Raw genomic sequence first — 16,911 nt, 5'->3', positions numbered from 1 at the left:
ACGATTCCATCTTGTCTGACACAAAGAAATGATCGTATCACTATAATCAAATGCGATGCTGTGTCACCAAGGCTCCCACCCCATAATGGGGACTCTTCAGCAGGTTTGAAGACCACACAAAGGTGAGGGACAGAGTTTGAAAAACATGGCTTCGTGGCGAAGGGTTGAAAGATAAGCAAAACTTGTGCAACCCTGGGATGGCAGATCTAGAGAATGCACTGAATCTTTTCCTCCAACTCCGAAATAAACTATATACAGATCCCAGCCTCACCAATATTCTAAAAAGTGGTGGCTCATGCAAATTGAGGCAGCGAGTGGGAAAGGCATGGAGGCCAACAGTAGGGAGAGCCAGAGCCATTGATAGGCAGAGCCAACTAATTCTGGTCCTCTTCCCTGCTGAGTTCCACAAAGGCAACAATGAGGCTGAGGAGGAGGAGGAGGAGGAGGAGGAAGCGGACAGGCAGTGCCATCCCTTGGACTGGCTCTGAGAAAGCAGTGACTGGCTGAGGGCAGAGTGACATTGATGGGGCAGTGCCCTATGTTGGTGTGATACAAACAATGGACTAAATTACACAGCACGTGGTCTCAGGTCTTGAATCAGCACACACCCCACGTCCGCATGCACTGGTTTACCACAGCAACACCAGCAAGGTCAAGCGTACAAACCAACTCGGACTCCGCAGTCATCCTCTGAGGCCCTTCTTTGTGTGCTTCCTCCACATGAGGTCCGGAAAGTGACAACATGAGAACAGGTCTTTTCGGCAGCTGTTCCCTGTTTGTGGAATGCTCTCCCAAGGGAGGTTTGCCTGGCTACTTTATTATATGCACCAGGAGGAAAATTTCCTCTTCAACCAGGCCTTTGGCTGATTAATATTCTATGGCCTTTTAAATATGCTTGTGGGATGGAGGGTTATGTCTTGGTTTTGTTTTAAGAAGAGGAGTTTGGATTTGATATCCCGCCTTTCACTCCCTTTAAGGAGTCTCAAAGTGGCTAACAATCTCCTTTCCCTTCCTCCCCCACAACAAACACTCTGTGAGTGAGTGAGGCTGAGAGACTTCAGAGAAGTGTGACTGGCCCAAGGTCACCCAGCAGCTGCATGTGCTGGTCCCGGGGGGAAGGTTACTGTTATCGTAGTCAAAGTTCAGTCCTGAGTTACTAGCCTGGTAATAGTCCACAAGGTGCGAGGCGAGGTCTGAAACAGGGAGCCGGGCGGAGACAGGAACACTCAAAGATCAGAAGCAGGAAGCCGGGCGGGGAACAGGAACGCTGGAAGGTCAGAAGCAGGAAGCCGGGTGGGGAACAGGAACACTGGAGGAACAGGACTGGATGCTGGCCGAAACAGCTCTTCAATAACGACGTTGCTCCCGCAACCTGGGACTGGGCTGACTGGCCTTTATCTTCTCTAAGGCCAGGGGCGGTCCTGGCCCCCAGAAGCCCCGCCTCTCCTGGCCTTAAGGCGAGCACTCCTCCTGGGAGAAACCAGTTCCCTTCGCCTCTCTGTCCTAAGCCTCTGCAGTTCAGGAGAGGCCGAAGGGTTACTGGGTCCCGGGAGAAGCTCACCTGTAGACACTGAGTCCTCAAGCACCTCTGGGGCCAGAATGGATTCACCTGGTGCCTGCTCCTGAGGATCTGGCACAGGTGCAGGCTCCTCAGAATCCAGGCCTTGCCCCAGTTCAGCCGGCCCTGGAGGCGGGGACTCCTGTGCCGGCTGGGATTCCTCCGGTTCGCTCTCAGAATCAGAATCCCAGGCCATCACATGCATGTGGAGGAGCAGGGAAGCGAACCCAGTTCACCAGATTACCAGTCCACCGCTCTTAACCACAACACCACACTGGCTATTTACTTTGTGCTTTTATCCTGCATTTTTATCTTGTGAACTGCCCTGAGATCTTCAGATGAAGGATGGTATATAAATTTAATAAATAATAATAATGTGACTTGCTGAGCGATTCACCCTCCCATTGGTTCAGGAATGCAGAGACAGGTGTAACATTGCTAGGACATTGCTTTTATTATGTATTGTTCTGTGCTGTTTGTTTTCAGGGACTGACTCTGAAAGTAGCTGTGGGATTTACACAGCAGCGTCGGCTAGCATGGTGATAGTGTTAGCGGATCTCTCTGTACATATGTACATTTACTTCTAAGACCAGAAGAACTGTAGATAGTAGTGTTTCGCTTTGTCTTGTGTCTAGAGACAATAAACACTTTGCTACTTGTGGGAGAGGAGTTTTTCCCTTAACTTCTATAAGAAGTTGTTCTGCGGGGAGCAGGAAATCTCTGAAGACACTGCTGGGGCTCCAAATACTCTGCTGATACATCACACTGGTCGAAGTGTGGTGAGCTACCATCTGATTTCCAAACATCACCAACATTCACTCTAATGGACCCATCTCTACTAATTCATTTCTTTCTTTCTTTTTTACTTGATGGTGCTATCACAGCTTAGGTGCCACTACAGGGAAAAGAAACAAGGACTCTTAACTTCTTGCTATCAAAAGATGAAAGGGAAAGCAAGTCCTTTGTATGAAGCTGATTTCTATAAAGCTTAGAGCTGCTCTGTTTAATCTCAGGAGGAGCATGGCACGGAAAAGAATCAATCTAAGGTTGTGTTCCATCACGCTGTGAAGAAACACGTGTAGCATCCTGCAAGAGGACCTGCTGTTGCTGAAATAAACAAGGTTTCTGATGGACAGTGTATCTGTCATACAATTTTTAATGGAGGGACCATTTCAATCAGGATGCTATTTGGATAATGAGGAATAAATTGCATAAAGAGGCTTGCGGGGATGGTTTGAGGAGTGGGGAGTTAGACTGGAGGTTCATTACTGTCTTATGTGACATGCAGGCACAGATTATTTATTTGTTTAATTTGTGAGTCACTTCCCACAAGGCATCTTAAAGCTATTTACAATGTGACATGTAAAACAGTTGCGTATATAAAAACCGATGAAGATCACATGTAAAAGGGATTAGAAACTACCACAACTATAGATATATAAATGGTTTAAAACAGGCATAGGCAAACTTGGCCCTCCAGATGTTTTGAGACTGCAATTCCCATCATCCCTGACCACTGGTCCTGTTAGCTAGGGATGATGGGAGTTGTAGTCCCAAAACATCTGGAGGGCCTATGCCTGGTTTAAAACAACAACAACGTGTACATAAAATCAGCTCAGATTTAGGACAGATACCAACTGGAAATAAATAATTTAGAAGACTTGTTGAAAGAGGAACATATTTCGCAGGTGACAAAATGTCGTTTTGAAATGCAACGGGAGGGAGTTCAAAAGGGCAGGTCCTACCAAACTAAAGGCCCGATTCCAACATTGTGCAGAATGGTTTTGCTGCTGGGTGCCTTATCCTGCAGAATGCAGTAAATGGTGAAGTATGTAGCGGGAGTGGCAATCTTTTAGTTGCAAGCTGCATAGGGGTTTGTACACCAACACCAGTACCTTGAAGCTAGCCCGGTAGGTTCAAGTACAACCCAAAGAACTTTCATATCATCCAACCTTAAGCCAAAACACAGTGAATCTCCATGGTGTTAACTTGGCAAACCTCAGGCATAAACTGTTGTCAAACTCAACAGGCACTAAACAAAGAAGCCAGCCGAGGAGTTCTGTCCTATCAAATTTGGAACCCCATGACCCAGCTCACCAACTTCTGTGCATCCACCTGCTTCCCTCTTTGTAAGGTCACATCTTTTTCTGCTAATGACTTTGCTACCAGTTAATGTCCCTCTGCCATAAAACCTCCCTTGTCAGTGACCACATTCACCTGGCCTTTCAAAACTGACCTTCACTTCACCACCGTTGCCCTTTGGCTGCACTCTGCTCACTCAAAAGTGATCTATGCTGCGGCTATTTTTAAGCATTAAACGTTTTCAACTAAAGTGTTTTGGAACACACAAGGAACATATGGCCCAATTCATAAGTCACTGAGACTGTGATAGTTTCTGGAAAAGGGTGTGCACGTTGTCTCAATTAATGTATGGAAGCTACAATCCTATTGGGGATAATGTGATCTCCCTCATTTCTTCTCTCTGTCCAGCTGCTGACACTGGTCTGAGTATGGACAACATAATTAGTATGTTTCCATACTGAGGCAACATGGGAACTGGCCACTGGGAAGCCATAGTGGCAACGCATGACAATCGGCTAAATCTCAGACCCAATGCAAAGGTTGGATTAATGATGATACACAGCATCACCATTAACAATTGGCACAATGTTTAGCAGGACTCTCAAAACAGGCCTGGTACAGACATTCTGGATTATGAGACTAACTTTATAAAAGCTGCACAAACTTGGCCAGGGTACCTGTGAATTGCTGCAGTGATCTCTATGTACCGGGGAGATTTGTAAATACGTCCCCAGGATGACAGCAACGAGTGTTAAGTCTATAATAAAGACAAAATCCCCAGGAAGGACCCTCTTAAAGCATTTTTACATTGAGGATTTTTAGGAGTGCTTATTCCACTCATCCAGCACCCATAAGCCCCACCGGGTTGCACTGATCTCTGCCAGTCCACATTGGAAAAAAGGGCTAACAGTAAAGGTATAGCTAGGTTGAATTCCTGAGTTGCTTTCCCTGCTGGCAGCGAAAACAACTACTAAAAGCATGGGCTTGTTAGAAACGGGAGATTTTTGACCCACAAAGGATGTTATGTTAAGACAAGGCAAGTTCAAGTAACACAGCACACTTCTGGGTTTTAAATGTAGGGCACCAATTCATTTTTCAGCTTTGCATCCTTTGGAGGGGTTCAACTGAGTTAGTTAGGATCAGGAAGAAATTTTATTTGGGTCAACTTATCACTGAGTTCCACTGCCCCAAAAACAAATTGCTAGATAGTTCAGACAGGTCCCCCCTTCCCCCCGTGGAAGTCTTTATTTTCTCAAATCACCTGGAATTAATTGTGTGTAGAAGGTGCCTAGGTACATTTCACATTGTTGTTCACACACTGCTTATGGCACAGTATGTAAAATGCATTATTTAGGTGAAAAAAAAGGTAAAGGACCCCTGACAGTTAAGTCCAGTTGCAGACAAGCCTGGGGGTGTGGCGCTCATCTCGCTTTACAGGCCAAGGGAGCCAGCGTTTGTCCGCAGACAGTTTTTCCGGGTCATGTGGCTAGCATGACTAAGCTGCTTCTGGTGAAACCAGAGCAGTGCACGGAAATGCCGTTTACCTTCCTGCTGGAGCGCTACCTATTTATCTACTTGCACTTTTGGCATGCTTTCGAACTACTAGGTTGGCAGGAGCAGGGACTGAGCAATGGGAGCTCACCCCATCGCGGGGATTTGAACCACTGACCTTCTGATCGGCAAGCCCAAGTGACTGAGTGGTTTAGACCACAGCGCCACCCGCGTCCTCATAATTTAGGTTAGGGGTTCCCAACTAGCTAAGTACTGTGGACCTCCTGTTTTGCAAAAGCCAAGCCATGCACCCCTTACTTTTGAAAATGTTGACTATGGTAGTTTTTGTTATGTGAATGGTGCCACAGATCCCCTGGGTGGGGGAACCACAGATCTAAGTCAATCTGTGGGAAAGTAATGTATGGATGGCTCTGCCATGCTTGATAGGGTAGAGAAAAAGAAGGGAAAAGTTGAACTTGACAATCCTTTTGGTACCCTCCGGATTTACAATTCTGTGAACCTGTCAACTGAGAGTGAGTGAGTCCAATGCTTTCTGCATCAGTCATACAAACATTCCCCTCCCATGGGGGGAAGAAAAGTATGCTGCTCGTTGATAAAGATGTCACAGGCTGTATCCAAGAACTGCCCGAAACAGCAGTACATTGGTCTGTTGTGCTGTTGGGAGCTTTGCCCAGGTACAGCTTGAAGTGTTGCAAACAGCAGCTTAACCAGAAACTACCTCCAAATCTCTTAATCTCTCCCACCCAACACAAAGGCTAATGCAGTTCTGTCTCAACTCCTATTAAAAGATGAATGGCACAGCCAACTTGCTAAAGCTAAACTGGCCTGCACCTGGTCAGTTCCAGTTTGGGAAACTGTTCGGGAGTCCCACAAGCAATGCGTTGAGTTTCATGACAGAAGGAAGATCTACATTTGCTAAATAAACAAAGCATGTCAACAAGTATTATTTGCTAACTAGAAGACACAGAGAACTGAATTCCGGCCTACATATAAAGTCTGTATTTCATCATGGAGTGACATCCCCAATGAAAAACAAGCTGTCTATGTGCCACTTTAATTTGGGCTCCCCCCCTTTTTTTTGAAATCCTGAAAGTATTTGTGCATTTTATAAAAGCTCTTAAGTATTATGCAGAGTAAGCCATAAATAATTCATGGCCTGCCCACGCCTCTGAGCATCATTTGAGAAGCCTCCGTGGCTTTATCAGTCGAGTGCAATAAATTCACAATGCATGCTGTCAGTCTGAGGGCACTTACATAAAGCAATGGAAAATAAATAACCTCATTTATTGTGGAATAACTGATGGGACTCCCCCACCCACCCACCACACCCACCGGTGAGCACTCACTCCATATTTGTCAAACAAACCTGTCCCTGACCCCAGTGACCCACTAATTAAGAATCAAACCTGCTTTTAATTGTATAGCCTCATAGTGACATTATATGAAGAAAGAAGTTGCCTTATACTAGGTCAGACTAGGATAAAGTCTAGGCTAAAGTTGTCTACCATGACCTTCATTCAGTGTTCTATGTCAGATAGTTCTTGCACTAGCGGATGGGCGAGTTATAATGTTGAACAACAGAGGAATCCAATGCAACAATCCGTTACACAACAGAGCTACCAGGAACCCACTAATGCACTCTCTTGAGCATGACTGTTCCACCGGTGCAAAATTTTTCACCAGTGGAACAAGTATAGTGCTAAGTAACTTCAACTTAGTGCTGCACTGGATACAATCCCATTTGACTGGCTTGTTACTCTAAGATCCCAGGCAAAGGGTCTTTCCTAACAAGTGCTATTAGATACACTTCAAACTAGACATGACAGGGATTAAACCTGGGCCTTTGTGCATGCAAAGATGTGCTCTAGTGCTGAGCTATAGCGCCTCCCATCCTGGGTTCAGGTTCTTGGTCACACAATATAATGTGTAATATCATGTTGGGAACTGATTAACAGCAAGAGAAGAGGAGGCTTCTGGTCCATTAAGCTCCACATTAATCTGCAAAAGAGCCCCCAGGGTCTTCTTCATAATTTCATTAGTAAGCAATGCACTAAAAAGACAGAGAGAGCTTGTTTACTGCCTGGGATGTTATCTTTGGACATAGACGCCCAGATTAAAATTATTGCTCATCCTCATCAAACCGCCATCTCACAGCTTAGCCTATGTCACAACAGCTCTTGTGAATGGACTATCCCAAAGGCTCTTGGGATCGGGCAGAAAAGCAATCTGCATAAATAAAAGAAGCAATTACTTGCAGCTCATTACTGAACTGCTGTAGTCAGTTTGCTTGTTTGTTCCTGTAAGTCTTCTAGGGTTGATCATGTGGAAGAGAGTTAAGCCACATCCTTAAAGCCTAGTGATATGACTAGACGTAGAATAATCTTGCCAGGGGGTGGCTGGGTGGGGAGCACGGAGAACACTAAAACTGTAATAGTTTGCTTTCCCTTTTTATTTCTAGGGGCTTTGGAGGGGAGGTAGGAAGGGCAAATGAAACATCTGCATAAATAATTTTCTTTGTTGCATTTTATCCCAGTCTTCCTCCAAGACTGGATCTAGACGTGTCAAAGAAGCGATTCAGTTAAACACGTTGTAAACTCATTCAGGGAAATCCGGTAGGGAAATCCAGGCCTCCACAGCGCCATCTGGTGTCACAGTGTTATATCGCATACACAATGCATATAAAACACTTTTCCTTTACCAATCTAGCTGAGCCCCAAGTCACTCGTCTTTTGCCATTTGTACCTTGCCTGTGCATTGAGATAATAACCAGCACTTCTTGATCTTCTGACACTTGGTGGATGGTGAGCCATGAAGGGGTCTTTGCAAGCTTTAATGCTCTGGTTTTGTAAAGTTTCAAACATCTTCTCAGGGGATTTTTTGATATAACCTCTGCCAAGGACCGTTTCAAATCCTTTGAAACGATGCCATTTCAAATTGTTTCCTTGCATTTGCAAATAAAATGGTTTTAATTCATGCACAAATGCACATATTTTTTTCTGCACAGTCTCCAACATTGTTTTCTGCTACGTTAGGCTACCACATAACTGTTTCTCTGGAGAGCCTGCAAGATGAATCCAAGAGACTGGAAAACGCTGTTAGCAAGGAGCTGAAGCCTGCTGGAGACAGGGCAGTGTACCAGCTTATGTCTGGTGCACCATATTGTATTCCCACCTCATCTGCTGTCTTGCTGATGACCTTAAAGATTCATCACTCTGTTTTTGTTGTTTACCCAGCTGTAAAATGAGTGCAATAATAAAACTTGCCTGTCCCACAGGAGTGATGCAATAACTAATTAAGGCTGCAAAATTGTTCCGGTGACCTCTGATGAAAAGGATGGCATTTTAATATTTTTCTGCAAGACGCCCATCCCTGTAATACAGCCCTCATAAATGGGAAAGAATGCTGTGCTATGCCACAGAGACCCTCTGAGCCTTTGTGCCAAAAGTAACTGAAGTCAGAATTTGACACGTCATAATATAAAGCAGCAACAGTGAAAGGCCAAGCCATTCAGTTCAAAAACCTGCTTGACATTTATATAATGGCTTTCCCAGTGACAGTTCGCTATAGATCTTTTTCAGTGCTTGACCAACCTTTGGTCTTTTCAACCTGAACGAAAACGCAGTCAATGAATCCCATTCTGCTAAACCCGCCATACACATGACTCCATTCTCTCCAGCCAGACACAAGAGCCATAGCCATGTGTAACTTTCCCCACCATTTCTTAATAAAAGGAACCCACATTAGAATGCAGTGAAATGAAGAGAAAGGACAGGTGCGATTTGAGGACCTATTCCTGTAGGCTGTATTGCTTTCTCTTTAAATTGTCTGCCCTCACCCCAGCTGCTTTTCTCTTTGCAGAGAGAGAGAGAGAGAGAAAGGTTCATGTGCCTGTCTCATTTCCATCACCACTGCTTTGTGGCTCAGATTTCCCCACTGATTTTTTTTTCCAAAAAAAATTATTAGTTTCCCACAAAATTTTTTAAACACACAAACAAACAAATAAACAAACAAACATAAATCCTAATCTTGTTAAAACTAAACTTATTAACGTTGTTAAGCGACTTCCTTGTATCCCCTTGGTTGAATTTCAGTGTATATCATTTTAACGGTTTTCCAAAACCTATATTCTCATAAAATTAACTTAGTCACTTAACATCTTTCTTGCTTTCCCATTTGGCATTTCAACATGTTAATTTAACACATTACAAATTTAAATCCTAAGCCTATCTGATATTTGCAAGCTTTTCCAATTAGTCAACTGAGTGGTTTATAGCTGCTCTTCCTGGAGTGCCAACAAAGCGCATGTGGACAGAGCTTCTGCCTCACAAGTAGGACTCAGGAATGGGAGGCCTGATGATGCCAATCTGGGTATCTGCCAGGAGGCACGACTGCCCCTGTTCACAGGGGTGATGGGACGGTCTGGAGTTGTGGGTGGGGCGGTCAGCCATGTTACGTCAGGTCCCCTGAATCTGCAGCCTCCCAAGCAAAGCATCTTCCCAATCTAACAGTCTCAGGTTGGTACGAGAATCACGCGAGAACCATTGCATCTTGTATAATCCTTCTCTGTATGAAAGCAGTGCGTGAAAAGCGGGAGTATTTTTTCAACTTATGGAAGAAATCCATTAAAATAAAAATAGAAAAAACAAAAACAAACTATTGTTGTTTCCTGCTAGCTAACATGCGAGTGAGGTGACAAAGGTATTTGGTTGCAAATCTCCATTTTGAAGGGAGAAGCCTTTGTGTCTTTTGTCTCAAGATTGCCTAGAGTGAAGATGTAAATGAAGCTCCCAAAGAAAACAGCTCCAGGTGAAATGGATGCTGTTAGAGAGAGACCTTTGCTTATAGGTCTATTTGGATTATTTCATATTTTGCAAGATGCCGAGCCTGTGCTAGACAGCACAAGACACTATATGGATATTTTTGATGTAAAGTTGATGTTGCGAAGAAAGTTGTGCAAGTAAAACTTTGAATAATATTTTTATGGGTCTGGTAAATTTCTTCTAAAAGGAGTCAGTTTTTATTCTTCAAAAACTGTGCAAAATAAATAGCGAGAGGGGGCATAGCTCAGTGACAGACAATGTGCATTGCATGCAGAAGGTCCTAGGTCCTGTTCCTGCCATCTTCAGTTGAAAAGTCATGGGAACAGCATGTTCAGATCTTGGAGAGCAGTTGCCAGTTCCTAGAGGAACTAAATCCACCCCCCCCTAAACCGGGAAGAAGAGCAGCAAATATTGCAACATTGCACACATCTCAATATCAGTGTAGCGGCAACTGCCTCCTTCCCATGCATCTCAAGGTCCCTTACCTTTTTAAAAAAACCTTCTCTCATCTTGCTATCATCTTCCTACGTGTTTCCGGTAAGTTTTCTTTAAAAAAAAAAATTAAAAATCCTGCGAGAATTACAAATAGCTCCTGTTTTCTATGGCATGACAATAATATACCCCCCTCTCCCTGCTCTGATCTGCCAGCTATTCAGATGAGTCACTTTGGGAAACCTTGCTCAGAAAGCAGGGAAGTGAAACAAAAGGGGTGGTGGGAAAGGTATTTGAAACAGAAGTGGTGCAAGAGGTAACAGAAGTTATTTTCATATATGGTTATAAGACTCACCACTTATCCATTTAGCCTCTGGGTCATGAATTTTGAAATCTTCGCTGAACAGATCTTCCACTGTAATCTTCTTCTTTTGAGACTGGCTATTATCTTCGACTGTAAAACATCCAGAAGGGGGAAAAGAAGAAAAATGCCCATCCATTACTGCTAATTTGCAATTTTATCTGCACATTCAGCAAATGAGACCAGTTATCTCTTTTCATTTTGAACTGACCGATATTTGGGAATATGTGCATGAGAAGCATGGTAGACTTCTACGCCAGAGTAAAAGTTGGTCCTGTGGATTGTGGTCCAGTTCAAGTTGGAAATGGCCTAAGTGTGCATGGAAGCGAAAGCTCCTCTTGCACTGATCCAGCACAGTAGACTGCATGTGAAGCAATAGTGGAAACAGTGCGAGTATCGTGCCCCATGTCTCTCCTGTCCCCAGATGCAGCTGCCCACGTGTTTAATATGGGATGGAAAAAGAATTTATAAAGTAGAATCATGGCATTGGAAAAGACCCTGAGGAACATCTCATCCACCTTCCTACAATACAGGAATATGCAGCTGTCTCTTACAGGGATCTAACCTGCAACCTTGGTGTTATCAGCATCACGCTCCAACCAACTGGGCTATCCAGCAGGTTTTAAACCATAAATCATAGTAGCAATAATTCATTCTTGGAAACCATCTTGGAAAAGTTATCCTGAACTAGCCTTCTTCAGCTTGGTGTCTTCCAGATGTTTGATGCAACCAGTATCATCTGCCCCAGCCAGAGAGGCTGATGGGAGTTGTGATCCAAAACATCTGGAAGGCACCAGGTTGGGGAAGGATATCCTACTCCAAATAGATTTTAGACAAGTGAACACCAAGGTAGCTTCTGGTATGGGATACTCCATCTTAGGAGAGAGGGTTGCATTAAACTGTGGCTTGGGGGCTTTTAAGTAGCTCAAGAAGCCACACTGAACAAATGAAGTGTTGAAGAGCCAGAGGTTTCTTTGAGGTTGTTGCCATATGGTGAAAAGGCCCCCATTCATTTCAAACATCAGCCGTGCAGCTGATTGCACTTATGAACAGGGATGCAATGAGTTATAAATATTAATAATCAGTTTTATTTTGGGCAAATGCTTCAAGGGGTAGTTCAGGTTTTATCTCATAATGTGATAGCATTACAATTTTCCTCCCCCAGATGCATGTTTTCTGATTAAATATACATTAGCTACAGCCATGGCAATTATCCTTTTTTATGTTAACACCGTGCAACTATATATTTTGAATTCCTGCATTTTTATTGCACAGGGACTCATTTTTGAAAGCAAAAAATGGCACCACGCATGATTTCTACCAAATGATTTCTAATTAATGTTCACATTCATTAAGGACAGGTCAACAGAAGAGAGAGAGAAAAATCAATTAACACTTTTGACTGTCAAACCACAAATTACGTGCCCGGAATGGTACAGATGCTGTCACAGCAAAATGGTAGGGAGGGTGACCTCAGCACAGTTTACACTCCCTGATTAATCCCTGAAGCTTCTAGTTTGTTTGCCACTACTTAATAATTCGTCCAGCACAAACTCTGATGATTTCCCACTTGTGGTTGCATAGCATATTTATGCAATAGGCCAATGATGTCACTGTAGATTTCTAATGAACAACAACAAAATGCATCACTCCCCATCCCAAGTCCATTTCCTGGACTGCAGTTGAAAGAAGTGTCCAGGTGGAAATCTGCTAAAAGAAGTGTCCAGGCGGAAATCTGGATGTATGGCAACTGATGTTGGTAGTGTCGTTTTTGCCAATGTTCCTCAAAAATGTCAAATTTCTTTGCCTAACAACTTTCGGCAAAACTAAAAAAACCAACAACAACAACTCAACAACTTTTCTGTCTGGATTTTCACTTTTTGAAATATGGCAACCCTAGGATAATACTTCAGTGGCCTAATAACATGGATCCCTTCCTGGCTGAGTGCCAATTCTGATGACTGGCCTCCCTGGGGATCCTGTGAAATAATACACAGATAGTCTACATAGACTACAAGTGGCATAATTCCTGAGCGCTGGCCCTGCTCATTTGTGGCTGGGGTTGACATCTGGGCAGCCACAGGTTCCCTGCACCAATTTACCGTATTTTTTGCTCTAAGACATACCCCCTAAAAAGTAAGGGGAAATGTGTGTGCGTCTTATGGAGCGAATGCAGGCTGCACAGCTATCCCAGAAGCCAGAACAGCAAGAGGGATTGCTGCTTCCACTGTGCAGCGATCCCTCTTGCTGTTCTGACTTCGGAGATTCAGAATCCCCCCCCCCCCCGTTTTCCTCCGCCAAAAACTAGGTGTGTCTTGTGGTTTGGTGCGTCTTATAGAGCAAAAAATACAGGTAAATGTTTTCTCCAGCTGCACAGGACCCTCTAGCTAGCAGATAACCAGTTCCTGCACAGGACCCCTGGCTCCTGTATCATTTCCACATCAGAGAGACCTACTTTTGGCCCATATTTTCTAAGTGAGACCCATTTCTAATTTTGTAATTGCATATACTGGTTCTCTCTCTTGCTGCTCACATTCTTTCCATTTCCCCTCTTTTTTAAATAAAAAAGTGCTAATTGCACCACCTCTGCAACCCAACTTAAACTGGGCATTAGCCAAGCTGTGGATTTCAGTGCACTATCTACACACAAGTGGTAGATTTAGGGCTGTGTAGGCAGTGTGCATGGGCAGGAGGCTGAGCTGCGGAGGGCAGCTTCTCAAAGCCCGGTAAGCAAGAAGCTGGGTTTGGGGAAGGTGATGTGAGGCATCTAGTTCTCCTGCCTCCTTTCCAAGCCTAGTTAGTTCTTTGGGAAGGAGATGGGAGGGCTCTAGGACCCTGGCAGAGCCTTGCATCTCTTCCCCGGCTTTGGCAGCATGAAACATCAGATTTTGGCCTCCCAGAGGGCACCCATTATTATTATTATTATTATTATTATTAGTAGTAGTAGTAGTAGTAGTAGTAGTAGTAGTAGTAGTAGTATTATACTGCCCTATACCCAGGAGTCTGAGGGAGGTTCACAGAATAAAACCCAAGAAAACCCAAGGAAAAAACACAAAATACTACCCAAGTCCGCCACTGTACACACCCTAATACTGACATTTTCTTGTCCGGGAGCTTCGTTAAAATTAAAACTAAGCTGAAATTTCTCGAAAGACATTTTTTTTTCTAAGAAAATTTATGAGAATTGTTTTCCTCCCTCAACAAATAACTGCAACTTTACAGAATTTTCTCCAGATACCGGCCACTTTTTTTAAAAGCAGGGACCATTTTCGCCCCACAATGTTCTAGGACAATGCCAGGTCCAGAGCACTGTCAAAGATGGAAAATGGTGATCATGGTGTCAACAGTTTTTTAAATGTATCTTTTCAATATCTTTTAATGTTTTTATATTACGTTATCTTTTGCAAACTGTATTTAATGAATGGGGGGCGGGGAGAGGCCTAAGTTGGGGCAGAGCAGCTATGCTCTTGCCATTGCAAATCACGCGAGCACAACATTGAGAAAAAAGTTGGAGAATTACTCAAACCCTATTTAGCAAAATGGTTCCCCCATCCACGAGTTCTCTGTACTAAAACAGAGTGTAAAATTTCGAGAGGACATTTGCACACAGCTCTAAATTGGAACCAATGGGACAGATTCCAAGCCAATGCATTTAGAATCAGGGTGTTTATATCTAAGCACATCAGAGAAGCCTTGCAGCACTAAACATCTTTCCCATTGTTTAGTGCTAACTTGTTATGCAGGCTAAACACATCCCTGTTTAGAGATGCCATAAACAGACTCCATTGAGCCAATTAATGGAGGAGAAAATGGCTTTTTACTTCACTGGTCCCAAGGTACTTCAGCCACTTAAGATCTAGCCATGAAGCATGCATTATTTCGGTAACAGGCACACAAACCACCACTTGCAACATGATAATGGTTTAGTCCTAAGACTTAGCGTGCCAGTGCAGAAATGCTTGGGAGAGTGGGACAGAATCACAGAATTGCAGAGTTGGAAGGGACCCCGATGAACAGCGTGATGCCAGAACTTCATGAGATTGAAATAAAAGGGCAGCATGTCTAAGATTGTGCCTGTGAGGCAAGGAGACCTCAGTTCAAATCTCTCAGCTCATTTGCTACAGCTGGCAGTGCCAGAGAACAATGTTGAGGGTTACAGCCTAACTTCAGGAAAGTGGAACCTGTAGCCCTGTAGATGTTAATGGGCCACAGTTCTCATGTCTGGGGCTAACATCTGAAGAGCCACAGGTTCCCTGCCTGGAATGTTTTTCTACTTAGGGCAGACATTACTTTTGAATGGGACAATTCTGAAGACATATCATAAGATTAGATAGTTCTTCATTCTGTTTCCCCTTCCTTTTCCCCCACTTCTTGAGTGTTAGAACAAGGAATATTCTCTTCCCCCTTTCCCATGAAATCTCTATGTTATTTTTCTGCCTTGTTCTACTTTTGATCTTAGGTTTAAAATGGTATTTTTCTAGCATTAAAGAAAATTATTTGTTGGCAAATGGTTATCTCCACAGCCTTTCTCTTACGTACAGCAGAAAACTGTGTCTCATGGGATCACCCAGCCTAACCTTCTTGCCTTTTTCACTTAACTTTCCAGGGAAGAACATCTTTGCTAGGGACTTACTTGAGCTGAATGAGTTAATTTATCAATGTAGCTGAAGTCTGATAAGGGCGTCACTCTTTCTTTTCCTGACAAGACACCTATGCCTCCAACCTAGGGATGAGGGACAACTGTCAACCTGAGGGCCACATTATATTCTTGGCAACCTTATGGAGGCCGTATGCCAGTGGTTGGCAGAGTCAACATCAAAAGTTGGCAGATAATGAATGTGCATTTTACCTTCGTACAGTATGATGGTTTGTACACATCCACCCACCCACCTACCTCTCTCTAGCCTCCATTCAGGCAAGAAAGAGGCATTATCAGAGTTGAAGGACACATTCCAACCAGGCAAAAATACTCAAGGAGGGCTCATGAGAGATGTGGTCTTGGGAAAGGGTAAGGGTGTGCGTAATGCCCCAACAAGCAGACAGAGAGGTGCAGAAGGTTGCATTTGATCCCTGGGTTTGAGGTTCCTCAACTAACATCTGCTTGAGAGACAGCAACTCAAGGAGAAAACCTCACCCCTTGAATTTCTCTCTGCCATGTAGCTGTTGGGTAGCTGCCTTTCTTCTGGGCAGGGCATAATACGTTCTCTTAGAGAAATAATTGAGCAAGGAAGCCCCTAAACACAGCAGCTCTTTCTTACCATCTAGAGGGCCCTCCTGCCCCAGTAAGACCATTAAATCCTAGTCTAAAATTACCTAACCGCATCACTGTTCCACATTCGGTATCATTAAAAAACACAGTGAAGCACACCCCTGCTTTCAAGATTAAAAGAGCGGGGGAGAAATTTTCTCCATCTGATTGATCTATCCGTCAAGTTCAGTTTAATCAGGCCCCTGCCTTTTTAAAATGCATTTCCAAAGACACTGAAATTACAACAACAGCAGCAACTAAAACTAAAGGTTATATAAATACCTGGTGTCAGCAAGATAACTGAAGTGACAATCAAGGAGCAGATAACCAGAATAACAAGTAACGCAATTGCAATTCCTTTCCAGTTCCTTTGTGGAGGGTTGCTCCCCACCAGCTCCTGCAAACAGCAAAAGAAAAAAGGAACGGTTAAGCAGAGGCCATGAGCAACAAACGCATCCAAACACGATATAAGGTGAATCTAGTCAATTAGCAATTAGGTTCAGTAGCCATAGGGGCAGCTGTAAGCTTGCTTGTTGCAGATGCAAAGATATATTTGCCTAAGTAACTAGGAGAGCAAGGCAGCATGGGACAAACCAAATTGCAATAATAAGAGATTTGGTGATTTTAACCATTGGTGGTTCAAATCTGCTGTACAAGGACCAGCAAGCAGGGGCTTTGGACCACCTGTCTGCCATTGACTGAGCTGCGCTGATGTCGCAATGAGACTTTAGTTTGATGGAAAATAGTTTAGGATCCACTTACATAGTACCTCATCCCTCCACCTTGGAGAACCCTTTATTGCAAGGGTGAGGATCCTGTGGCCCTCCAGAGGTTGTTGGACTACAGTTCCCATCAACCCCAGTCAGTGTGGCAAGTGGTCAGTGATAGGAGATGAAGT

The 16,911-nt window shown here is 43.8% G+C and overlaps 1 protein-coding gene across 6 annotated transcripts in view; it reads right to left on the bottom strand.

Moving 5' to 3' along the window:
- DPP6 (dipeptidyl peptidase like 6) overlaps nucleotides 1-16,911 on the bottom strand; it is a 510,968-nt gene that overhangs the window by 142,975 nt on the left and 351,082 nt on the right. For all 6 annotated transcript variants that reach the window (XM_028749895.2, XM_028749897.2, XM_028749894.2 and 3 more), the window contains exons 2-3: nucleotides 16,296-16,410; nucleotides 10,760-10,858 (exon numbers count right to left, since the gene is read on the bottom strand). In XM_028749895.2, coding sequence (XP_028605728.2) covers nucleotides 10,760-10,858; nucleotides 16,296-16,410 — 214 coding nt within the window. The remainder of the gene's footprint in view (nucleotides 1-10,759; nucleotides 10,859-16,295; nucleotides 16,411-16,911) is intronic.

This window comes from Podarcis muralis, chromosome 12, assembly GCF_964188315.1.
Source record: "Podarcis muralis chromosome 12, rPodMur119.hap1.1, whole genome shotgun sequence".
Taxonomy (NCBI): domain Eukaryota; kingdom Metazoa; phylum Chordata; class Lepidosauria; order Squamata; family Lacertidae; genus Podarcis; species Podarcis muralis.
This window is presented reverse-complemented; position numbering and strand designations above follow the sequence as displayed.